Source organism: Heteronotia binoei, chromosome 16 (genome assembly GCF_032191835.1).
Source record: "Heteronotia binoei isolate CCM8104 ecotype False Entrance Well chromosome 16, APGP_CSIRO_Hbin_v1, whole genome shotgun sequence".
In the NCBI taxonomy this organism is placed as follows: domain Eukaryota; kingdom Metazoa; phylum Chordata; class Lepidosauria; order Squamata; family Gekkonidae; genus Heteronotia; species Heteronotia binoei.
This window is the reverse complement of record NC_083238.1, coordinates 47,218,382-47,244,778: the sequence shown is the minus strand read 5'-3', so window position 1 is coordinate 47,244,778 and position 26,397 is coordinate 47,218,382. Positions and strand designations below refer to the sequence as shown.

General features: G+C 43.4%; 1 protein-coding gene across 3 annotated transcripts in view; it reads right to left on the bottom strand.

Moving 5' to 3' along the window:
• Positions 1–26,397, bottom strand: part of RAPH1 (Ras association (RalGDS/AF-6) and pleckstrin homology domains 1) — a 125,286-nt gene that overhangs the window by 31,357 nt on the left and 67,532 nt on the right. The window contains exons 4-6 of one of the 3 annotated variants that reach the window (XM_060256937.1): positions 24,877–25,403; positions 10,257–10,337; positions 3,689–3,763 (exon numbers count right to left, since the gene is read on the bottom strand). In XM_060256937.1, the coding sequence (XP_060112920.1) occupies positions 3,689–3,763; positions 10,257–10,337; positions 24,877–25,403 (683 nt within the window). The remainder of the gene's footprint in view (positions 1–3,688; positions 3,764–10,256; positions 10,338–24,876; positions 25,404–26,397) is intronic. The other 2 variants (XM_060256938.1, XM_060256939.1) reach the window with 2 other exon arrangements.

Here is a 26,397-nt window from a genome sequence, read left to right as displayed (position 1 = left end):
TGCATGTATCACATTGTTTTTGGTTAGGGCTTTTGCTTTTGGGCCAATGGTTTCAAACAAGACCTTATTCTAAGTGCTAACAGTACAAACACACCAAAGCAACACTGATATAATGTTGCGAGTTTCCTTCTACCATGCACACTTGTAATCTGCACCTTAAAGGATTGCTCCTAGGCAAACACTCTAAAAGTAAGAGAATATGTGATTAAAAATATTTCCACAACAAAACCCATATTGGACAGAGTGCCCAATTTCATTGACACTTGATTTTTTTTTAAAAAAAACCTTTGCAGGCATATTCTCAAACAAGTATCTAAGCATATTACCCTTTTAAAAAGAGATCAATAATTATTCACATTAAAAGGATTTAAATTCATGCCACCATTTCTTAAACTAAATGTATCCCAAGCAAAAGAATTTTAATCCAGGGATTGTGGAACAGCAGAAAATGACTTTGTTCTGGACCTCTGCAAAGTAGTAGAATTTATGAACTTCTTTAGCTGTGACAGCTGAATTTAACCCCAAGTCCATTTATATTTATGTAATACGGGCCGGTAACAATTTACTTGACAGGTCTAAATTCTAAGGCTGCTGTGGTCTATACTGTGTGCAGATCTCACTGCACGTCAGAGAAAACTAATATCAGTCACATGTAAATCATCCCACACTCCTAATTTAAGAATTTAAACACATAGCACAAGACAGTTTTGTACACTTAGATCAGGGGTGTCAAACATCAGGCCCACAGAGAGCTCCTGTCTGGCCCCCGAGCAACTGTCTGCTCCCTCTCTCTTGCTTCCTTCTGCATTACAGCTTGCTTTGCCAAGCTTGCTCAATTGCACAGGAGCTACATGGGAGAGATACAAAGAAAGCACCCTTAAGACCAATGAGTGCTCATGTTTAAATCATGTTTTATTTTAAGGTTTTAAAAAAAATCTTTGTGTTTGTCTGTGTCCTTTATACAGTTTATATCTCTGCTACCTGGCATTACATTTTATACAACAACAACAACAACAACAAAATTTTATTTGTATCCCGCCCTCCCCGCCGAAGCAGGCTCATTTGATGACACATGTGGCCTGGCTGGACAAGGTCTCATTGATGTCCGATCCGGCCCTCATGAGTTCGATACCCCTAACTTGGATGGAATTAAATTCAATTTTTAGTTATACGTTCAGATTTTTTTTTCTTGCCATCAAGTTGTAAACAATGACTCCATAGAGCATTCGAGGCAAGAGTCATTCAGAGGTGGTTTACCATTGCTTGCCTCTTCGCAGTGACCCTGGAATTCTTTGGTGGTCTCCCATCCAAATACGAACCAGGCCTCACCCTGCTTAGCTCAGTTCAGGGCATGGCCATCTTAAAAAGGTAAAGGTAGTCCCTGGGCAAACACCAGCCGTTTTCGACTCTGGGGTGACGCTGCTTTCACAATGTTTTCACAGCAGCCTTTTTAAGGGGTGGTTGGCCATTGTCTTCCCCAGTCATCTACACTTTCTCCCCAGCAAGGCGGATACTCATTTTACCGACCTCAGAAGGATGGAAGGCTGAGTCAACCTGAGCCGGCTACCTGAACCCAGCTTTCGCTGGGATTGAACTCAGGTCATGAACACAGCTCAGGACTGCAGTACTACAGCTTTACCATTTTATGCCATGGGGCCACTATGGCCCTCTTACTAGGGTATAAAACAGCAGGCTCAAGAGCTTAGCTTTTTAGGATGCTGCCAAATTAAAGGTAAATCTATGGCTAAAATAAAGCATGGATAGCTTAGCATTTACCTCTGAATGGAACTGGTGTACTGGTGAAAAGTATTGACTCTGAACTGGAGAACTGGGTTTGATTCCCCACTCCTCCACATGTAGCTGCTCAATGACCTTGGGCCATCCACAGTTCTCAGAGCTGTTCTCTCAAGAGCAGTCCTCTCAGGGCTCTCTCAGCCCAAACAGGGTGTTTGTTGTGGGAAGAGGAAGGGAAAGGAGATTGTAAACCACTCTGAGACTCTGAGTGATGGGAAGGGTATAAATCCAATCTCTTCTCTCTTCTTCTTCTTGAATCTAGAGGGAGTGATAGTGAGGAGCCATTTAACTGGCTTGTCTTGTAGCTGGCTGTAGATAAGTCTTTATTCAAGCTTTGCTCCAGGAATGAAAGCAGTAGGCATGGCCAATCACAGCACAGGCCTTGGCGGAGCCTTCTGCCAGGCAATTCCATCACCCACACTTCCATAATGTTAAGAGCTGACTGCTCTACGTGGAGCTACCTCCGAAAATTCCTTGGAAGCTGTCACTGCTGGTTACTGTCACCTGTCCTGTGTGATCTTCCATACCTAAGGGAAAAGCACTTTCCCTCACATACAGATGGGTGGGGTCCTACCTAAGAGTTCAGTCATCCGAAGAGAGCAGGAAGAGAGCGGCCAAGAGGAGCAGGGCCTTTACAGTAGCCCCAAGATTCGGGAATGAACTTACAGTGGAAACATGTCATGCATCCTTCGTGCTTGGGATTCAGGCATCTTTTGAAAGCCCTATTTATTTAGGTTAATTTTTCAAAATTGAATGGAAAAAATGTGGCAGAAGTGTTCAGAAGGAAGAGAATATTGCTTCTGGATTGGCTTTGCAAAAAAACAAACAAATTGCTCACAACACTTAAAAAGTAAGTGATTTTCCCCTTCCAATGCTTCTTGTCCCCCCCTCCCGCTTTTTAAAAAATATTTCATCAAAATACCTATCCAGTCACTTTTTTGCATTTAAATTATGTTTTTGTACTCTGAAGAGTATGTGTAACACCCCATTTTAAAATATATGCATTTAGCTGGAAGGCCTCTTTCTTTGACTGGAATAGAAACTTTGGATTTCATCTCCAAGTTTATACTAGAGTATAGCAACAACTCAGAAGTCATGTCACACAAGCACTCTCTTAAAATGTCTACCACTAGTCAACTTTTGTATATCCCAAGAATAAAAACGGTTGATAATTCACTATACTCACTAATTCACCCACTGGAATTTAACTCCAATCAGCCAAATCTGGTGATTGAGACCACATATTTAGCTTCTCAAAAACATAGGCTAAAGTGTAGTTCATCTTATTTGCTGCTTGACTAATTTGTAGAACCTTATGTTAGACTCTGTGTGTGTTTTGTGTAGTTCTTCTGACTTTAATAAACCCTGCTCTTGGTGAATGAACTACTAAAGTTATATGGCTAATTCTTTTTCTATTTTCCCATCACAGTGAGAAATCAAAAGCAGCTATTGGGTTTCATTGCTGTACATGAGTGAGACATATTCTAAACCTCGGAGAAATTTAAAGGTTAGCATTGAGCTTTCCAATGTGTCGCATTAAACTGAAAGCGTCTCTCTTGTCTTTTCAAAGGTGGATTTTAGGGAGAACATTTATGCCATGTTCAGAGAAAAACCAGTTATGCAATGTTCACATTTTTTTTAAATTAGCATCAGAATCCCAGAGAATAGCATCAGCAAGGTTATTAAGTATTTTAAAAGATTCTGAAGCCTCCAACTTTATATCCCTGTCCACACGCATAGCTTGTCCCACTTCTGACCAGAGGAAAAGTCATTGCTGCAAATACAAAAGCAACTAGAAACAAAGTTCAAATTTACATTAAAAAAGAAAACAGGAAAACAACTCTTATCTACAAAGAAATAGTCACATGCAGGCGAGAGAGAAATCATAGTTCACCTTGGTCAGCAAATGAGAAGGCTTTCCTGCGATGTTTCGCAGAAGGAGGGAGGTTTCCCTGTCCAAATAGGAGTGCTTGTGCAGAAAAGAGAAGGAAGAAAAATCAGTCAAAAGGAAGTTAAGTGCAGTGATTTTAATAGCGCATGATTAGCAAGCAGACAGGGGTAATCTTTTCTTTCTCTATTAGAAACACATTAAAAAAAAAAAGAATTCCAGATGTGTTTCAAACTGAAAAGAGGCAAGTGAGCAATTAGGACATTCAACGTTACATCTTGTTCCTGCTTGTGCACAGCAAGCTTTTAAAGCTCTCAGCTACATAAACCAACAAGCCTTTTTTCCCCTGTTCCTCTATGAGCTACTACTTGGCAGTCCCACCGAAGTTTTGCAGAACTGACTTCTGTGGAAGCTAATGTTTCTTGCGTTATTCCTGTCTTCTGAAATCGCTAAAAATATTAGTGTAGATTAATAGAGAGCTTACCACCTCTTCAAAATAAAAGGCATGTAAGTTCACACATATTCTGAACAGAAAGGCACCCACAATTCCCAAGCAGAAGATGCATCATACATATATATCAGTAATTCAAAATTTAACCAGTAATTCAAAAATTAATCATGAACAGATGTAATGCAGTCAGAAATATTTTCTGCATGTGCATGGCCAAGTCAACACACTCAGGTTTAAGATGTGTAAAAACACACTGCTAGGACCAGTTCCTGAGACTAACCCCTATTCATTCATAAAAACTGACCTTCCAAAACTCCATACACCCATGGCTATAAGTAACAACACACATTTTCAGGACAACCAAAGTTCCCAGCATCTTGCTCACAATGCATGCTTCCTTGATTATTCAATCATAAAAAGGTAAAGGTAGTCCTCTGTGCAAGCACTGAGTCATCACCGACCCATGGGGCAACATCACATCATAACATTTTCATGGCAGACTTTTTGCTACAGGGTGGTTTGCCATTGCCTTCCCCAGTCATCTACACTTTACCCCCAGCAAGCTGGGTACTCATTTGACCAACCTCGGAAGAATGGAAGGCTGAGTGAACCTTGAGCTGGCTACCTGAACCCAGCTTCCACTGGGATCGAACTCAGGTCGCAAACAGAGCTTGGACTGCCGTACTGCAGCTTACCACTTCTGTGCCATGGGGCTGCCATTCAATCATAAGCCCAGGTAAAACCACCAAGTCGGAAGTTGGCGTGCATTAAGAGATATTAAACTCGTCTACCCACTGTGCTTGTTCTTCTCATGTAGCACACACCTAGATTCTTTCTTACCCTTACAAAAATCTAAAGCTACCAACAGGAACTGGATCTGGCACTTTTGGTTCAATGCAATTGCTGATCCTAAATCCGCACTGAATTGGTCATCTGGGGTTTTCCGCCTGGAGCCCAAGTAAATCTGTGGGCCTAAGAGGTCCTTCTCAAGCCCTCCCCTTTTGTAGATGGTTCTGCTCCCAGACTTTCTTCCAGTGCTGGTCACAGGTTGCCCCTCTGTCTTTCATCTGAAAGTTGGTTCTGTTCCAGAACCTTCTTCCAGCAACACAAGCAGGAAACTACTGGACCTGCTCTAGCAATTCCCTGGATTAACCGTGTGGGAAGAGCACAAATTAACTTTAACTGGATATTTTGCTTTAAAGCCATAGGGGACATGTAGGTGACTCTCTTCACATGCCACAAGGACTGATCTGGGTAACAGAAGGTTTAGCCTTTCATCTATAATACAAACCAAACCAGACTCAAGAGGGATAAGCCTGAGAAACACACTACTAACCCTGCCCTGAGCCTGCCTTGGTGGCAGGGGTCATTTTGTAGAAAACTAGGTGGTGGAACTCATTAGTATAACGCAATAGCATATGCCACCACCCACCATCAGCCAAAAGCAACCTGACGCAAGAAAAGAGAGCCCTGGGCGAGCAAGGCCTGCTTGGGCTGGCTAGAGATCCAGCCAGTCTAAGCAGGCCTCACTTGCCTGGGGCTCTCCTTGGCTGCCCCCCCTCCACAGTCAAAAGGCCAGCAAGCCACCCGCCACCCAAAATCACATAAGAAAGGGTAGCGTGGGCTTCTCTAAGGGTTAATGAAGGCTGCTGGGGGCGTGGCAAAGCTCCCGGTGGCCGGGTGGCTGCCCGCTCTCCTAATCCAGGGATTGTTATACAGCTGCACCTACTATTCAATGGACAAGGTAGGTGGGGAGGAGGAGGGGGAACCCTCAGAAAGGTTCAGGAGCTCTGCTCCTGTGAGCTCCTGCTGAATTCAAGGCCTGCTTGGCAGGATAGAAATCCCAGAAATGAATTAAATAAATTAATTGCTGTGTTGGTCTGAAGCAGCAGAACAAAGTTTGAGCGACGTCCAGTGGCGCTTTGAGATCAACGAAGTGTGTGCGTGCATGCGATCTGATTCATGTCTTGCGGCTCTCAAACATCCGACGTTTATTCTATGTGGCTCTGACATTAAGCAAGTCTGGCCACCCCTGCACTAGGCAATGACTTCCTGTTTCCCATGGGCTCTTCTTCTCTTATTAGCACTACAGAATTGTATACAGAGAGACGACATGAGCAGAGACAAATAGGATCTTTATATATAAGATGTTATACATTTTGGAATTTTTTTTAAAGGAACTTGTAAGATATATGCACCAAGATTTATAAGTTGTAAAAATGCATAAAGTGATTAGGGCAAAAAATTTTTTGTAAAAAAACAACATTACAATATAAAAATGCACAGAAGACCAGAATCTAAACAAACAAACAAAAGGTTATGGAAATGTCTCAACACTGTTTGAATTAAGCAAAAATTACTGAAACGGGGAAGTCAGCACTGAAACACAAACAGTAAGTACAGACAGAACATTCTCTAGTTTCAAAACCCAGTACAGAATTCAGGCAGAATCTATAAACCAGGGGTGTCAAACATGCGGCCTGGGGGCCAAATCAGGCCCCCGGAGGGCTCCTATCAGGCCCACAAGCAAGTTTGCTTCTTTCTCCATTTCGTGCTTCCTTCAATTATCAAAGACCGTTAAATAATATATTGAAAGAGTGCTAATCTTTTAAGCATGTTTTATTTAAACTCAGGGGTGGCCAAACCGTGACTTGGGAGCCACACGTGGCTCTTTCACACATCTTGTGTGGCTCTCAAACCCCCACCACCTCATCAGCCAGCTTGGAGAAGGCATTTGTCTCTTTAGATCATTTATCCAATCCAAGCCAGCTGGTGCCTTGGAAAATGGATTTTTAAGTTAAAGTTGCTTTCTTTCCACCTCTCTCTTCCCATCTGACTTCCTCCTTCCCTCCCTCCCTGCCTGCCTGCTCTCAACCATCTGATGTTCATGTCTTGTGGCTCTCAAACGTCTGATGTTTATTCTATGTGGCTCTTGCGTTAAGCAAGTTTGGCCACCCATGTTTAAACTTTTTTAAAAAAAAGAATCTTTAATTATATTTTTGTCCTTTATAAAGTTTATGTCTCCACTACCAGGCATTACATTTTATGACACACATGGCCCAGCCCGGCAAGTTCTCATTTATGTCATATCTGGCCCTCATAACAAATAAGTTTGACACCCCTGCAATAAACAAATACTGGCGTCCCCATTACTTTATCTGATCATGTACTGTTGAAAATGTAAGGCTTCTAAATCCTAAACATCTCTCTAATATCTCAATAGTCAACTTACTTAAGTATTCCTAGGGTTTTAAACAGAGTTTGGTTAGTTCTAGATAAAAATCAAATCACACAATTTTTTTTTTGCTTAGTCTAGGCAGCAGATGGCAATATTGTGCAGCAGAAAATTTTAATGAGTTGCCACCACACAGTTGTTTTATCTAATCCTACATTATAAAACATTTAGACACATGCACACAACACCCCAAACTTGAAAAGCCACTTTAAAGGCCAAGCAATAACTGCAGGGATTAACAGCTCGCGTTGTGTTTCAGATTGTGACAAACAAGCAAGGTGGCCGCAGAGCACTCTTTAACAGTCAAACGCACTCTTGCCCCCGGACTGAACACTCTTTTTGTCTGAAGCTGACTCCAGTTTCCGCAGCAGCCCTTCAAGACAGGTATCTTCAGGACTGCCTCTCCCCATATGAGCCCCTCCCCCCCGGGCTTTGAGATCATCTACCCAACATCTTCTTGTGATCCCTGGTCCTAAGGACACCTGGTTGGCCTCAACAAAGGCCAGGGTCTTTTCAACCCGGGCCCCTATTGGGTGGAATGAGCTCCCGTTGGAGATCCGGGCCCTGTGGGACCTACGTTTCGCACGGCCTGTAAGACGAAGCTCTTCCGCCAGGCTTTTGATCTACTGGGTGTCCTTTGAAACCTTCTGCCAGCACTTTACTATACTTGTGCTTGAGTTGGGCCAAGGGTCTGAGTTACAACGTTAAGTGGTGTTAATGACCTGAAACTGTGCTAAATGGTGTTAACTAGCTGAAGTTGTACCAACTACTGAACTATGGCCTCTGGCTGTATTACTGTTGGAGTTATGACCCTCTATTTTATATATTATGTTTATGAGATATTTTAAATTTGTTGTGTTTAATTGGATATGTTTTACTTATTGTTACTGCAATGTTTTAATGTTGTAAACGGCTCTGAGCCCTCTTTGAGGGATCGAGCAGGGTATAAGTCGCAAATTAAATTAAATTAAACTTGATCATAAGTCATCCGCTTGGCCTGAAAATGGGCACCGCACTTAGGAATTGCGTATCTTGAAATGCCGTTTCCGAGCCAAAGGCCACAAACATCCCTACCACTTACAAAATAGTTACACAGATGAGCCTGTGTGCCGGAACAGGGATGGCCAAACTTGCTTAATGTAAGAGCCACATAGAATAAAAGTCAGACGTTTGGGAGCCGTGCGACATGAACGACAGACATTTAGAAAGAAAGCAACTTTAGAGTGGCGGGGGTTTTGAGAGCCACACAATATGTGTGAAAGAGCCACAGTTTGGCCACCCCTGTGCTAGAAGATCTAAATGAGTAGTTCAGAAGTGGTATTGGCTGCTAGGGAAGTGGTGAGCTCCCCAGGCCTGGATTAACAATTTGACCAAGTAGGCACCGGCCTATGGGCCCCTACACCTTTAGGGGCCCCAGACTGGCTCCCCCAACCCCTGTTTCCCCCCTGCTTGCAGCCCTGGGAGCCTGCATGCACAGCCAGCAACTGAGCCGCTTTTTGCCCAACTTGCCTGGTGTGGCTGCTGCTGGCAAGTTTGCCTCTCTCTGCTTCTCCTTCCCCCCAGCTTTGTCAAAGGGGCTTTTGAGAAGGTGCCTGCAGGCTGTAGCAGGAGCCACCAGTGGTGGGGCAGGCGCTCCAACTATGAGATAATTTGCAAGGGCCCCTCCAAGATGTTGATTGTCTAGGGGACTCCACAGGGTTTAATCCGGCACTGGAGCTCCCCCTCACTGGCAGACTTCAAGCAGTGGTTGGATGAACACTTGTGTCATATGCAAGTAAACACTGTAATGATTTGAACAAAGTTGGAGTCCAGTGGCACCTTTAAGACCAACAAAGTTTAATTCTGGGTATAAGCTTTCATGTGCAGGAGCACTTCAGATACACTGTAATCAGGGGTTTTTTTTGAGCAGGAACGCAGTTCCGGATGGCTTGACATCAGAGGATGTGGCCTAATATGCAAATGAACTCCTATTGGGCTTTTTCTACAAAAAAAGCACTGTGTGAAACAATGGCGACATCAGGGGGAGTGACCCAATATGCAAACGAGTTCCTGCTGGGCCCTTTCTACACAAAAAGCCCTGACTGTAATTATTTGTTTTCTCTGTCCCCCAAGTAGTTCCAATCACAGGTGATTCATGGAGTGCCCAACTGTATCTGATCAGGATGAAATTTTTATTTTTCTGATGTTATTTATAGCCCACCTTTCTCACCAAGACATGATTCAATATGACATATAAATGGGAACTTGCTGAGAAGCCAAGCCACATATTCTGTGGGCAAAAGTCTTACCTGGTTGTATGTTTAAATAGCCACGAAGTATTTCTGGGGCATGCACTGTGCCTGCAACTCAGTGTAGTGAAGAAACCAGACCTTCCCAAATTACAGATTTAAGATGATTGGCACTCTCCTGCCCGCATTATCACGGGGCAACAGAATTCACTCAAACCACTGGAACAAGCGATTAACTTGAATTCAGATTAGTGTGACTCAACCCATAAGGAAGAGAAAGAAGACTGCAGATTTATGCCCCGCTCTTCTCTCTGAATCAAGAGACTCAGAGCGGCTTACATTCTCCCATACCTCCTCCCCCCACAACAGACACCCTGTGAGGAGGGTGGGGCTGAGAGAGCTCTTACAGCAGCTGCCCTTTCAAGGACAACTCCTATGAAAGCTATGGCTGAGCCAAGGCCATTCCAGCAGGTGCAAGTGGAGGAGTGGGGAATCAAACCCGGTTATCCCAGGTAAGAGTCCGCACACTTAACCACTACACTAAACTGGAAGCAAAAGGGTGAGCACTGCACAGAGCTCCCTGTGACATGGGGGCAGGACTTCCCTTAAGGACGTCTCCTCTTTAGATATTCTGAATCATCCACACAACTAGCAACTTACAGGAGCCAATTCAGTGTCTTCTTCAGAAAAGTCAATCTGACGCCTGACTTGCTTGCTGGGAGGGTCCACAGAAGCAACATGCTGTGAAAATGGCAGAGGGGCAAGATGGGGAAGGGTGAAAGACAGTGGTAAAATGGGGCCAGGGGAGGAAAGGATCAATTTATTATCATGCAGGATGGGGGGGGGGAAGTACTGAAAATCTTCAGAACACCCATGCACGTCCAAGCCATTTTCATACGGTCAACACTTTAAGAGAAAATGAAGTGAACCAAACCTAATGTCATCATCTTACTCAGGCATGTATTCCCTCTTAAGCTGCCTTCCTACTATACTGCACTGAAAATGTAAAATCCAGGTGTGGAATTCTAGCAGGAGCTCCTTTGCATATTAGGCCACACGCCCCTTGATGTAGCCAATCCTACAAGAGCTTACAGGGCTCTTTTTTGGTAAGCACATGGAGGACTGGCTACATCAGGGTGTGTGGCCTAATAGGCAAAGGAGCTCCTGCTAGAATTCCACCCCTGGTTAGATTCAAGATCTTACAAATAGGTACAGGATGAGGACTTTTAGGTATGTTAAGGCAGAGGAGCCTGGCGTTCCACTCTGTTGGACAACTTTTCTATATTCACTTGGGCACCTTCAGGTAAAATGCCAAAATTTTACTTCTAAGTTCATGTTCGGCAGTGAAAACAGGCCAACTCCAGTCATGTCTATTACATAAACCCACAAAATTAGTAATTCTGAAAGAATGAAAAAAAATGCTCTCACCTCAACTACAAAGTGATGAAATGGGGGGTGGGGTGGGGAGAAAGAGAACATGCAGGGCAGTGGGGGGGGGGGGGTCTGACCTACCACAAGGTATTCTGTTTGGCCATCAAAGATCCACTTTGTATAAGCTTCCACAGTCAATCAAGGGCAAAAGGAAATTATTTTAAAAAAATCCTACTGTGGTTTCCACAAATCTAACATGTCAGTTTCACACAAGCACGGAGCAACTCAATTCCTAGAATGTGTGTGCCTGTAAATCCTGAGTCATCAACTTTCCTAGCAATCTGATGTATATGATGAAGCGGAGGACGAAACATTGGGAAAATCCAACTTCTTTTAAAAAGACTGCTGACTAGTCTTCGTGTTTAATAAGGGAAACCATACTGGATAACCTAGAAGATGTTTTCATCCTTATACTAACCTTTCCCTTCAAGGGTTCATGCACAGTAAGCTGTTTTTTTATTTTTACATATTAGCAAATTATGAATTTCCAAAGGAACAGGAAACAGTTGCTGCTTTAAGGTAGATTGATCTAGAATACACAAGATGAAGAAAATACAGACTATATGGATGCAGACTACTGACACTTTCCTGAGTTAAAGCACATTAATTTTGCTCCAAATAAAGAGCTCCTCTAGGAATTTTAAAACTGAACTACATTTTGTGAAAGCATTACAAGACTGGTTTTCTGTATATTGATGGGAATATTGATTTCACTTGTGTCTCTATGTGCAATATTTCACTTGCATCTCTATCTGTAATAAAACAATGTTTTATACTTGCATACTGATTGTTTTTTGGGTAGTTCCACTAAAACTGTTCAAATGGAAAGGTGAAGCTTTGCTTTTGTTTTCATTGCAGGAACAAATATCAAACTGTTGGTATTTATGCTGTCAAAGCAGCTGCCAGCCAAAACTAGCATTTCAAAATCATTGCTAGTCAAGATTTCCTTCAGTGATTTTATTCTAAGGAAAAGAATAATTTGTCTATCCTGAGCTGTAAAAAGATCCAGCTTCAAAACTTCAATGCATTTCCAACACATTACATTTCAAAATATTTATTAATTCCAGAGTAGCATTTGGAAAAGAGTCCATACATGCTTGAATGTCAAAAGCTGTCAGGGTCGCAATGTAGATATGAGCAGCGTTCCTTCTAAGCTGAGTTAGTGTGAGCTAGCTCACAGATGTTTAGTCTCCAGCTCACAGATTTTTGTCTTCGCTCAGGAAGGATGACCCCCAGAGCACACTAATCCATGCAGTAGCTCACAACTTTAATGCCAGTAGCTCACAAAGTTCAATTTTTTCTCACAAGACTGTAGATTAGAGGGAACATTGGATATGAGTCCCTTAGTTTCTGTCTGCATTATTAAGATTTAAACTAGCAATTACCAACTGACATTATGGCTGTAGGGCTTCAATACTGCAAGCAAAAGATCTTAGCAGCGCTATCCTAAGCGAAGTTACACCCGTCAGTGGACTTAGCAGGGTATAATGCCGCTTTTAGGATAACTCTACAAATGGGAGATGTTCAACAGACCACACTACATGTCTTTCTAGATTCTGAATCACAGTGTGTTCACTAAAATGGAACTTGCCTGCAAAATAAGGACGCTTCTTACAATTGTCTGCAAAATAAGGAGCCTTCTCACAATTGGAGACACTGCCTTCACATTCCTAAAGGTATCAATAACATACACTCAGGAGTCAGCCAGGGCCCAGAGACAGCAAGGATTCCTCAGGAGAGGAGGAGCTTCATGTCACCAACTTTAAATCAACTGAGAATCAGGCCACTAAGGTAAGAACTGTAGAATGACGACACTCTTACTCCGTGTAGAAAAAAATATACAATTGTATTCAGTATATATTTAATCTATTTCAAAATATATCCTCTTATGAATATCTCAGTGGTACAGACAAAAAAAAACCATCTTGCGCACAACACTGCTGCTCTCCAAAAGAAACCAAAATTGATAAAAGTCCAACGAATCATAAAAGAACTGGTCCATTTTGTTTCAGGGAGAACCCTTCTTCAGGGGACCGTCTTTTCTATTTATGGGTTCAGTAGTGTTGTAGTGCAGTACTTCATATCTTGGCCTTCCCAATTAATATTTTTTATATAGAATCTCTTATTGGAATGCCACTGCCAGTCTCTGCCTTGCAGCATTTGATAGCGTTCTGGTGAACCTCAGCAGGCCGTTCTCAGCCCACCAGTATCACCTCACCCAGGGCTTTTTTTGTAGCAGGAAATCCTTTGCATATTTGGCCACACCCCCTGATATAGCCAATCTTCCAAGAGCTTGCAGGGCTCTTAATACAGGGCCTACTGTAAGCTCCAGAAGGATTGGTTGCATCAGGGGTGTGTGGCCTAATATGCAAAAGGAGTTCCTGCTACGAAAAAAGCCCTGCCTACAACCTTAGAGAGCTATCGATGGAGGCTGAGAACAGAACTACAGGAAAGGCAGCAAAGTGCACATCTCTTGGCCCGATGCCAACTGCTTGCTGATAACAATAATGAAAAGTTGTAGCGTTGCTTTGGAGCAGCTAGCTGCAAGACTGACCCTCAGGTGGGTGGCTATAAAACCAGCCAAGAGAGGCTGTTAGGTGCGGATGTAAAACTGCCTTTGAAGACCACCCAGAAATGTCAATTAGTTCATGAAGCAGCAGCAAGGCCAAAAGGCACTAACTGTAGCAAACACTTCTTTTGGGGTTTTTTTTTTGGTATTTTTGTATTTATATATGCATGTGTGCATATGTATGTACCAGGAAGTCAATGCAACCTCTGAGGACTGACCCCAGGATATTCAGGGAGATGGCGGAATAAAACCTGCCCTGCCTCCTGGTATTTCAAGGAGGTCTCCCATCCAAGTACTTGCCAGAGTCCACCCTTGCTTATCAGCTGAGATCTGATAAGATCTGGCCTGCCTGGGCTATCCAGGCCAGAGCACAATTTCACTTCCAGTCCCTTTCCAGCTCAATACAAAGTGATTTTTCTTTAATGGTTCGGGGGGATGGGGGTGGTATCTAAAGGACTTTTAAGTTGCATATGAACCTGTCCAACAGGCTCTGTTCCTGTTCCCAGCCTGAAATAGATTCTCTGGAGCATATATATTTTTAATTGTTCTTTTCGTACGGCAAGCCAAAGGGAAATTATCAGCCTGCTGTTGGAAAGGTTCCTTGGCAGATCAAATAAACTCAAATTAGATTATCTTCTGTCAGACAGGAACCACCAAACAACAAGACAGGTGGCTAGGTTCTGTTCCCAGGTTTATAAAGAATGCAAAAAGCGAGACACATAAGCCAAACTGTAAATCTTTTAACAAATTTTAAAATGACTTTTTAAAATGGTTTAAAGGGTTAAATAATGATCTTTTAAATTCTTTTTTTTAAACTGTTATAACCCTCAAGTCATCGAATTTTAACATGCAGATTCTTTGTGGGACTCTTTATAAGGTGGTTTTTAGATGACTAAAATGTTCTGGTCAATGACTGTAATAATAAACTGAACAACTGGGATCCACACTGGAGGTCCTGCTCCACTTGTCTGCATCTCCAGATCTTAAATTGGTGGTCACTAAGGATTGGGTGACCTGGATATCTCAGGCTACCCTGGATCTTGTCAGATCTCAGAAGCTAAGCAGGGTCAGCCCTGGTCAGTACTTGGATGGGAGACCACCAAGAATTCCAGGGCTGCTCTGCAGAGGCAGGTAATGGCAAACCACCTCGGACTGTCTCTGGGCCTGAAAACCCTATGGGGTTGCCATAAATCAGCTGTGACTTGACTGCAAAAAACCCCCCTGAGTCTTCTCTGTCATGGCACTTAACTGATGGAATGCCTTCACTCTGCCACCCAGGGAACCTTTTCAATGCCAGGGAAAGACTTTTCCAAGTAGGCAGCCATGTTGGACTGAAGTAGCAGAACAAAACACGAGTCGATTGCACCTTTAAGACCAACTTAGTTTCATTCAGAACGTAAGCTTTCGTGTTCATGCACACTTCTTCAGACAAGGAAAGCAAAGATTTTAACAGACCAAGCATTTTTGAATTGTTAATTGTTGCTTGTTGTGTAGAGGGGAAGGATTGCTCCCTTATTTTTGGTTTTCCCACACTCTTACCTGCTGTTTTATTATCAATTGCTGCTGCTGCTAATGACCAGGTATGGTAATCTAACTATTTATTCAGGCTGGTGGTCTTGTTATTTTAAATGTTAATTTCGTGCATTCCACTTTACTTTGTTTACACCTTCAATGCTGGGAAACGCCTTGTACACTTTTAATTAAGGATTTTGGACATAAATAGAGACCTTACAATCAAGCTATCCATTCCTTGTACCCTACACTTAAAAATAACACAGAAAAGTCATCTGCCCCCCCCCCCCCCCGCCCAAGGTTAGAAACTAGGACAAGGCCTACAGAAATTTGTAATGTAAGGGGGGAGGGGGAAAGTTGTGAGATGCCAAAGACCAAATGGAAACCTTCAAAATTAATCTGAAGATCCTTAAGTTTATTCAAGTTTCAAACATGACTGTCTAGGAATAAACTTTTTACCAAGCAAAAAAATATGCTATAAATCACATGAATAATCTTCTGTTCTACCGCCTTCATGGTTTCCTCTTCCTTCCTTACCTCATTTTTAAAAGCCCACAAATAACTAATGAAACCTGTGATCCCCCCCACTATGTTGAAGCTGACTCTCATAGCCAGCTTCAAGAGGGAACTGGATAGACATATGGAGCAGAGGTCCATCAGTGGCTATTAGCCACAGGGTATTGTTGGAACTCTCTGTCCTGGGTAGTGATGCTTTGTATTCTTGGTGCTTGGGGGGGCACAGTGGGAGGGCTTCTAGTGTCCTGGTCCCACTGATTGACCTCCTGATGGCACCTGGGGTTTTTGGCCACTGTGTGACACAGAGTGTTGGACTAGATGGGCCATTGGCCTGATCCAACATGGTTTCTCTTATGTTCTTATGTATGATTTTAATAGTTTCTCATCCTTTTTGATAGCTTCCTTAAATTATGTTTCATCTAGGTATGCCAATCTTCAGGTGGTAGATGGAGATCTCCTGGGATTACAACCGATCTCCAGGCGACAGAAATTACAGAAGTATGGAGCTCAAATTGGGCTGACTGCTTCAGGCTTCCTGGTTTCAGTCCATGCAGCTCTGAATTCGGTTCTCTGAATATTGCAGCAACAATCAAAGCTCAGAATCAGAAGATACTGATCTCTCAGAAGCTGACTGTGATCACAGAAAGAAAGCTGAATTAGAACTTTGAAGGTAATGGCACATTGCTAGGCAGAACTGAAAATGAAAAAAAGGAAGAGAGGGTTTAACCCAAACTGACTTGAATCAAGAACCTAAAGGTTAAGAAGATCTGAATGTACATGCCCAATGATTCTGTCAAATTAAAAACATTAAATATTGACAGGTATAAAAAAACAGGCACGTATTTATTACGAAGCAATTACAAAAACAGACATTGGCCCTGTTGATAGCCTCAATGAAGGATCAAATTGTAGTGACAACTAAAAATGGCCATATGCATTTTGGCCCATCTGTCTTCCTCAATCATCAAACAAATCATATTACCAATTGTGTAGCAGGAGTCACTAATGGTGTAATAGTCCAGAATGCAAACTACTCTGGCCCCTTTACCTGGTGTCTAGCATAAATGCGGTAGAGGGGCACTGTGTATTTTGTTCTGTTGCAATCAGCATTGGTTTCTGGCTGCACTGAATTTTTCTGACCAAGTGAGAAAAGTACACATTCTTACAGAAAGGTCAATGGGCCCAAACAGGTGCTGATAAAAAAGTGCTGCAAGTTTTTATGTAGTTTTGGGATAATTTGGACTATGGCAAGGAGGTTGTTTTTAAGCTCATTTATTTATTTTTTTAAACTCATCCCTTCACTACGATGTTAGCTGATAGTTTCTGTTTTTTCCTCTTGCTTTCCCCCATGCCTACTCATGTCTGTAAGCTGCAAACCTACTTCTGATTTATCAACATTCATTACTGAAATCTCATGGCCAGTGCTTTGAGCCTAAGGCTCAGGGGGAAACATGCAATGGCTGGGCATTGTAAGATTTTGTTTGCAAAGAGGTAAAACTACAGAGTACCCGTGCCCGGGCCTTCTCTGTTGTGGCTCCACACCTACGGAACCAGCTTCGGAAGAAATGTGGGCCCTGCAGGATTTTTAACAGTTCCGCAGGGCCTGCAAGACTGTCCTTTTTCGAATGGCCTTCACCGACTAAAGAGAGAGGCTGCTAAGTAAACTTACCATCTGTACAATAGCACCAGCATATTAATATTAATTTTATCATTTTAGAATTTTAATAGAATTTTAATTAAATTGTTAATTTAGTCTTGTCAATTACTGTATAATGAATGTATTGATTTGTGTTGTTAGCCGCCGTGAGCCTGCTTTGGCGGGGAGGGGGGGATATAAATAAAACGATGATGATGATGATGATGATGATGATGATGATGATGATGATGAATTGTTTCATGTGCTGGTCAGTCAATGGAGAAAATAGAGGCTTTGCTCTGTAGCTCCTGTGCGATTGAGCAAGCCTGGCAAAGCAAGCTGTGAGGCAGAACGAAGCAAGAGAGAGAGAAGGAAGCAGATGACACTGAGTTGCTCACAGGCCTGATAGAAGTCCTTTGGGGGCCTGATCTGGCCCTCAGGCCACATGTTTGACATCCCTGGTTTAATAACTAGTAGTAGTTAAACTAATCTGCCCACATCTCTTTGAATCAGCTGGTCCTGTCTAAATCCTCCATGAGCCAGCAGGATCTGTATTTGGACAGACTCCCTTCAGCAGCCTGAGTACTTCTGTGTGTGCTCAATTGCGGCAATACATCTAAAATAGTACTTTTGGTCGATGGAACACTCCCTGAGCACATTTGTTCCCTTTCAGGAACTATTCAAAATGGAGAATTTGGACTATAGGCAACACTGCTTACAGCAAAGTTTTGGGAAGGTGAGCAAATCTGAATTAACTTTAAAGGGAAACTATTAGGGCAGGGGTGGCCAAACTTGCTTGATACAAGAGCCATGGAGAATAAACATCAGATGTTTGAGAGCTGCAAGACATGAATGTGAGGGAGGAAGGGAAGGAAGGGGATTGGACTAGATGACCCTGAAGGTCCCTTCAAATGCTTATGATTTTTTGTTTCAGTCAACACACATAGGAACAAGCCTTTAATTTAGCCTGACACGCTGTATTCCAGAGAGGACAATGGCCCATCCATTTCAACACTCTGATTTACAAAGTGGTCAAAACCCAGGAGCCCTCAGGAGGTTCACCAGTAGGGCCAGAACTCCATAAGCCTTCTTACATGGTGGCCAAACTTTTTAAATGTAAGAGTCACACAGAATAAAAACATCAGATGTCTGAGAGATGCAGGAAGGGAGAGAAGGGAGGAAGGCAGGCAGGTGGAAAGAAAGCAACTTTAACTTTAGATATGTTCTCCAAACCCCTCAGGTCAGCTGGCTTGGCTTGGAAAAGGAATTTAAAGACAGAAATGCCTTCTCCAAGCTGGCCAATGGGGTGGTGGCAGCTTTGAGAGCCACACAATACGTGTGAAACAGCAGCATGTGGCTCCCAAGCCACAGTCTGGCCACCCCTGTATTAGGGTATGGAACTAATCAAGTGTATAGCTCCACACAAAGCACAGTCACCAACAAGATCAAAATGTCTAGATGATCTACATAACGCCTCATAAGTCACAAGGTTAGAGGGCAGAGTTCTACCCAGCATTGAGGAGACAGCTGAGTTACTGAAATCGGCAAACTGAAAAGCATGGTCTGATCAATGAGCCATCAAGGCTAACGTTTCACAATGCACTGTGACCGATACTTCAGAAGAGATTTCAGGAAAATCAATTATTCCTTGACCACTCTCTGCCATTTATGTGTATTAGCGGATGGTAATAATTCTTTGGTAAGACTAAATGGAACTCTTTTGGCTCCTTGGGCAGGGCTGATTTAAAAAGACAGCAACCCTAAGAACATGTGTCTAACCGTGCCCGCTCCTCTGTGGAGTTCCTCTAGGAGGCCCACTGAAATCAAATGGTTTAGACAGGAGTAATGTTGAAATGGTCCACATGGTAAGTGATAGCAACAACTCTGTCAGGGCATGCATATTAACTCCAAGTGAGCTTTTCTTATTTACTTCATTTATAACCCACCTTTCTCCCCAGCAGGGACCAATGTTCCCTCTAAGCTGCAGAGTCTTTTGAGCAAAAATTCTACTTTGTGAGCTAGTGGCATTCAAGTTTGTGAGCTACTGCATCAATTACTGCACTCTGGCGTCAACCTTCCTGAGCCAAGACAAAAAGGTGTGAGCTGGAAGCTAAAATCTGTGAGCTAGCTCACACTAACTCAGCTTAGAGGGAACACTGCTCACAGTATTGAGTGTACTCGAGATCAATGTTCCCTCTAAGCTGCAGAGTCTTGTGAGCAAAAATTCTACTTTGTGAGCTCCTGGCATTAAAGTTGTGAGCTACTGCATAGATTAGTGTGCTCTGGGGTCATCCTTCCTAAGCTAAGACAAAAATGTATGAGCTGGAGGCTAAAATCTGTGAGCTAGCTCACAGTAACTCAGCTTAGAGGAACACTGGCAGGGACCCAAAGCAGCATACGTCATTTTCTCCTCCTCTGTTTTATCCTCACAGCAACTTCTGAGGTAGGCTAGGCTGAAAGTGTGTGACTCGCCCAAGATCGCCCAGAAAGATTCCACAGAAGAGTCGGGATTCGAATGTGCACCTCCCAGATCTTCTTCCAACAGACTACTGCTGTGCCACACTATCTGTCTTCATACCTTGCAGTCTTCAGATGTAAAAACATTTACACCAAAGATGGAACGTAACAATGGAATGAGAAGTGTACATTTTCAACAGGGAGTATTTACATGAGGCTGGAAGATGGGAGTGGCTATCTGTATGGCAAAGATACAGCCGAACACGCAAAGGTCTAGGAGAAGTGTTAGTCTCTAGTCAGAGGATCTCAATAATGCGCAAGTATGTACTAAGTATCTCTCAAAATGTGAATACTATAATATCTGCAACATCACGTGTAAAAGTAGCTATGGAGAAACATTTTGCATAGGTTAGATTTTACAGCCAAGTTTAAAGGAGTGGAATTTTTGAAAGGCTATCACCACAAACAATTTAGGCTACACTTACATGAATCCACATTCTTTTTAAGTAAGTACTAGTGAAGTTATTATCAGGATCTAGGTTGGGGGGCCAAACTTACTTAACATAAGAGCCATACAAAATAAACATTAGACGTTTGAGAGCTGCAAGGAAGAAGGGGTGCTTGGGGGGCACAGTGGGAGGGCTTTTAGTGTCCTGGCCCCACTGGTGGACCTCCTGATGGCACTTGGGGGGGGGGGTTTGCCACTGTGTGACACAGAGTGTTGGACTGGATGGGCCATTGGCCCAATACAACATGGCTTCTCTTATGTTCTCTAGGAAGGAAGATAGATGGGGAATGGGAGGAGGAAGAGAGAGGTGTAAGGAAAGCAACTTGACAACAATCACTGCCCATCCATGTGCGTTCTCTGTTGTGGCCTCCAACTTGTTGAATGGTTTGCCTGATGAGGTCAAGAAAGCACCCAACCTCCAGGCCTTTCCACAAACTATGCAAAACGGAATCATTCTGGAGGGTTTTTTAAAGCAAAGGTAACAGGGCTTTACTGTAATGAAATGGTTCAGAAAGATGTTTTGGTAACAAGATAAGGACTGTGGATTACATAACTGTATGTTTAATGCTCCTTCTCTAATTTCTGCATCATTTAACATCTCATGTTTACATGCTTATGCTTTGTTTTGACTCTGTTTCAAATTTCTGCAATCTAAGCCATATTGCGCTGTTTACTAGATGTCCCATACTGTTGATTGTATTGTCTTACACTGTGTAACACACCTTGTATCTCAGAGAGAAAGATGGGCTACAAATACAGTAAATAAACAGAAATTACTTGTATTGTGTAAGCTCTCAGCAGTTTAAACTAAATCCCAAATTAACACAGTGACACTGAAAGTGGAATGATCTGACATAGAATCCACCCCCCAAAAGGGCTAAAATGGACCCATGTGTTTGAAAGCTTAACAGAAGATGATGATGATATGGGATTTACTATATCCCACCCTCCACTCCGAATTTAGAGTCTCAGAGAGGCTCACAATCTCCTTTACCTTCCTTCCCCACAACAGACACCCTGTGAGGTAGGTGAGGCTGAGAGGGCTCTCACAGTAGCTGCCCTTTCAAGAACAACTCTGCCAGAGCTATGGCTGACCTAAGGCCATTCCAGCAAGTGCAAGTGGAGGAGTGGGGAATCAAACCCGGTTCTCCCAGTTAAGAGTCCACACACTTAACCACTACACCAAACCAGCAAGTGCCAAGCACCGAAAGCCCTCTTCCTCAACACAAGGAAGAATAATTTTGTATACTAGAAGCCAAAAGTCTAAGATGAGCTGGCCAGCTCAAATCGGCATGGGAAAGTCAACACCCCGTCCAGTCTCTCAGTCCTTACACTTGTGATTGCTGGGTCAGCGATGTTATAGTGACAGCTGAAGCAACAGCTGGCTTTAAGTTCCCTCCTGGGCAGCTCTTAAATCTTTTCAAGCTCTAGACTTGGCAATGCTCTTCCCCTCCAGAGTAGACAGCCCAGAGCAGGGGTGGCCAAACTTGCCTAATTTAAGAGCCACACAGAATAAAGGTCAGATGTTTGAGAGCCACAAGACAGGGAAGGAAGGAAGGGAAGAAAGGAAGGAAGGAGGTAGGGAAGGAAGGTGGGAAGGAAAATAGATAGGGGAAGAAGGGAGATGTGGAAAGGAAGCAACTTTAACTTTAAATGCATTCTCCAAGCCACTGGCTGACTTGGCTTAGATAAGTGATTTAAAGAGAGAAATACCTTTTCCAAGCTTACAGATGGGGTGCTGGGGGCTTCGAGAGCCACACAATATGTATGAAAGAGCCACACGTGGTTCTCTGAAGACCTTTAACAAGGATTCATCCACACTAACTCCCTAGGTAGCTAGTCCAATTGTCAAAACTACTCCTAACACTAAGAAAGTTTGGCCACCCCTGGCCCAGAGGCTTCTTACCTTCTCATATGCCTTCTGGGTACTCCCTTTCCCTGCAGTACTTACTCTGTCCCCTTCGCTTCAGCTACTCTGCTTATGTCCCCTGTTCCAGGTAGTTGCTCTTTCTGTCTCAGTGTGGACTTGTAAATGCTGCTAACAAGACAGCTCCCTCTTCTCACAAGATATACACCATGGTTTTTGTTGTTGTTGCCATCTGCTCTGTTCCTGGAACAGAGTCCTAGAGATGGAAGGGGCTGCATAAGTCATCTATTCCAACCCATCGCTCAGTGCAGGCAAACCAGAGTTACAGCACTCCTGATGGCACCTCTGCCTGAAGACCTTTAACAAGGATTCATCCACACTAACTCCCTAGGTAGCTAGTCCAATTGTCAAAACTACTCCTAACACTAAGAAAGTTTCTCCTGATGTATAGCTGAGACCTCTCTTGTAATTTAAACCCGCTAGATCAAGGATGGCCAAACTTGCTTAACACAGGAGCCATGTAGAATAAACAACAGATGTTTGAGAGCCACAGAACATGAACATCAGATGTTGGAGAGCCACAAGACAGGCAGGCAGGCAAATAGATGGGGGGAGGAAGGGAGAGGTGGAAAGAAAGCAACTTTAAATGCATTCTCCAAGCTGCCAGCTGGCTTGGTTTGGAGAAGTGATTTGAAGAGATAAATGCCTTCTCCAAGCAGACCAATGGGGTGGGGTGGGGTGGGGGCTTTAAGAGCCACACAATATATGTGAAAGAGCCACATGTGGCCTCCGGGTCTCAGTTTAGCCACCCCTGCACTAGATCAAGTCTTCAAGCAGAGTGTGTGTGTGTGTGTAAAGGGCCACCAAGTTGCAGCCGACTTATGGTGATTCCAGTGGACTTTCAAGGCAAGAGACAAAAAGAGGTGGCTTGCCATTGCCTGCCTCTGCATAGCAAACCCTGGACATCCTTGGACGGCTGCATTGCTGATAAGGATATTACTTACTATGGCGTTCCCGTTGTTATGCTTGCTAATTAGAGAAAGCTAGGAATTCAGTTGGCACTACTGGATCTGGAAAACTGTACAATACTCGTAAGAGAGCCAAAATGGCTTGCGAAGCGGACCGGTTCTCCATTGGACCACCTATTTTTAATACTAGACTGAATGTAATTTGGTGGCTTTCAGCTACATAATGGCAGTAGGAGCACTGAGTAACTTGTGAGGTTTTAACTTGGTGATATGTACTGATAATATTCGTTTTGTATTTTGATACTTCTTATTCACAACAAGTTAAAATTGAATTTTGCACGGACAGTTCTTTTTGTAGTGTTACACAGCCAGCTTATGTTCAACTTGCAATAGGCTGCAATCCCATCATCCTTTTGACACATACTACTGCCAAGAAAGGTATTCCCCCCACTGCACACCTGTACACTTGACTCTTTCTTGCCTGGATGAGGAACTTTGTATTCATCAGTCAATTTTGTCTTAGACCAACTTTTCAACAGTCTGAATTCCTTTGTTCTGCTAAAATGCAGAAGTTGAAATGCTTCGTACCAACTCACTCCTTCCACTATTGTCAAGAGGCTTCACCACAACCAGGGCTTTTTTGAGTAGCAGGAACTCCTTTGCATTTTAGGCCACACACCTCTGATGTAGCCAGGACCAGATCTACGTTTTTTGAGAGGGGCAAAATTAAAAAATGACGCCTATCTTATGGTCCCAGAGAATACAATGGACTCCATACCCAATTTGGCGCCCCCCCTCCATCAGCACTCGGGGCAAGCACCCCCCTCTGCCCCCCTCCCCCAGAACCGGTCCTGGATGTAGCCAATCCTCCAAGAGCTTACAGCAGGCTCTGTACTAAGAGCTCTGTAACCTCTTGGAGGATTGGCTACATTGGGGTATGTGGTCTAATATGCAAAGGAGTTCCTGCTACAAAAAAAGTCCTAACCACAACACTCTGGAACGGATTAACTTTGTTCCCTGAGGAAGCCTTTCTCCAGGGCCTTGGCTGTGCACATAAAAATGGGCTACGTTATAAGGCAGTGACTCCCAACCTTTCTGGCACCAGGGTTTCATGGAAGACAATTTTTCCACGGACCGATGGGGAAGTGTGCTGGGGTTTTTGCCACCCAAGGCTGCCCCCCCCACCCCATTCCCGCCCATGGGGGTCTTAAATAAGGGGTAGGTGAAGGTCGCTGCTGCGATGCCCCTTTCACCCACCTGGGACCCAGGTGGATGAAAGTGGTGGTGCTTTGGAGCAAGGCCATGCTGCCTCTTTTAGAGAAAGGGGTGGCGGGGCTGCTCTGCCTCTCTCTGCAGCCTGGTTGCTATCAGGCCACGGACCAAACCCGGTCCACAGCCCAGGGGTTGGATACCCCTGTTATAAGGTTACTGTTTTAATAAAAAGGAATAATTCTTTCCAGGATTTCATACAAGTTCTGTCTTCTTGCCACTATACTATTATACCTTTGAGCATTTAAACAAATGAAACACAGTTTTAGTTCTTCAGTGCACAGCATAAAAGCAAGATGTCAGAGGAAGACAGTCAGATTATCTAGACATGTTTAAAGTGAGCCGTATTTTCATTTTATGTATATAGAATAGCCATATTGTGCAAAAGGTACTGATGTGGGACTTTCAAACTGCACACATTCTTCATGCACGTGGGGCTTTCCTCTGGTGGAAGATGCTTTACCACCAGAGGAAGGCTCCACACTTAGCTACTTGGATCCAACTCAGCATTTTAAGGACTTACTGTGAAGAACTAGCCATGCTTTACCTCGCTAATTGGCTGTGCTTGTTGAGTCAAATCCAGTTCCTGAGGTCTCATCACCTTATCAATGTCCAGGGAATCCATGCTTGAAGCCGCAGAGGTGATGCTGGAACGGGAGGAATTGCTGATGGACCGGACGTCTGCGTCGCTCACAGTGCCTGCCGACGCTGTCCTTCTGTGCTGAGCAGTAACTACGGGCTTGTGATCTTCCATTAAAGGTTGCTGAGCTGCTTCATCCATGCTTAGAGAGGCTTTTTCTAATTGTGCGGTAATGTCGTCCAGAGAAAAGATAGCGTGGGAAGGCTTAGTGACCCGACTAGACGACGAAGATGACAATCCCTTCACGCTACTGTGTTTGGCAGTCAGCCGGCCACCGCCGGGTGGTTTCTGAACCATTTTTCCTTCTGTGGCAAAGCGCTTCGCTGCTGTGCTGTTTGCGGACTGTGACCCGATGCTGCTGAGCTCCTGCTCTATGGAACAAAGATCAGCCATGAGAGCATCCAGATCGACAGTCTCTCCCTGATTCAGGGCTTCTGCAACGGACAACAGAAATAGAGTCAACTATCGGAATTCTACTTTCATGGTCTACTCTGTTAAAGATTTAATTGTTATTGTTAAAGATTTCATTGTTAAAGATTTTCATTGTTTTTATTGGTGCTTGGGGGGGGGCACAGTGGGAGGGCTTCTAGTATCCTGTTCCCACGGGTGGACCTCCTGATGGCACCTGGGGGTTTTGGCTACTGTGTGACACAGAGTGTTGGACTGGATGGGCCATTGGCCTGATCCAACATGGCTTCTCTTATGTTCTCATGTTCTGACTTGGAACAAAAAAGAAGCCATGTTGGATCAGGCCAATGGCCCATCTAGTCCAACACAGTGGCCAAAACCCAAGGTGCCATCAGGAGGTCAACCGGTGGGGCCCTTCAAGCAGATGGACTTTCTACTTTCAAAGAACTCTTTCAATTTTTTGCTAAGGACCTCTGGGGCAAATGATTGCCCACTTGGTTGCACCATCGGTTCACATGAGCAAAAATCAATCTTTCCTGTGTCTGAGAATATTGCAGGGGAATTATCTGCAACAGTGGGCAAACTATCTTTCAGGAAATATGACCGTTAACTGTTTATTCTTCTTAGTAAACTTCCAAGGAACATGGGTTAACTGGAATATGGTTTGAAGATCAATGTTATAAGGATTAAAAGAAGAAATGTTATCGCAACACAACTAGTTTATCAGAGCACACTACCTTTCATTGTGTAATCATGATTTTAACAGTTACCATTAATTACAAGCTCCGCATAACCTGAACAAACCTTTCGAGTTTTATCTTGTGTTTCAAAACACTGCTCATGTAGAGATTTTTTTTTTCCTGGAATTTTGCTTTGCAGTGTCATCAGTTTGATAATTAAAGTATACACTGGACTCTTAACATCTTCTGTTTTTAACTCTTCCCAATTCATTTAGAAGCAAGTTTCAGTCTTGCTGTAAGAGTGTCTCCTGGTTAAATATCTATTCAGGGACTGAAGCTG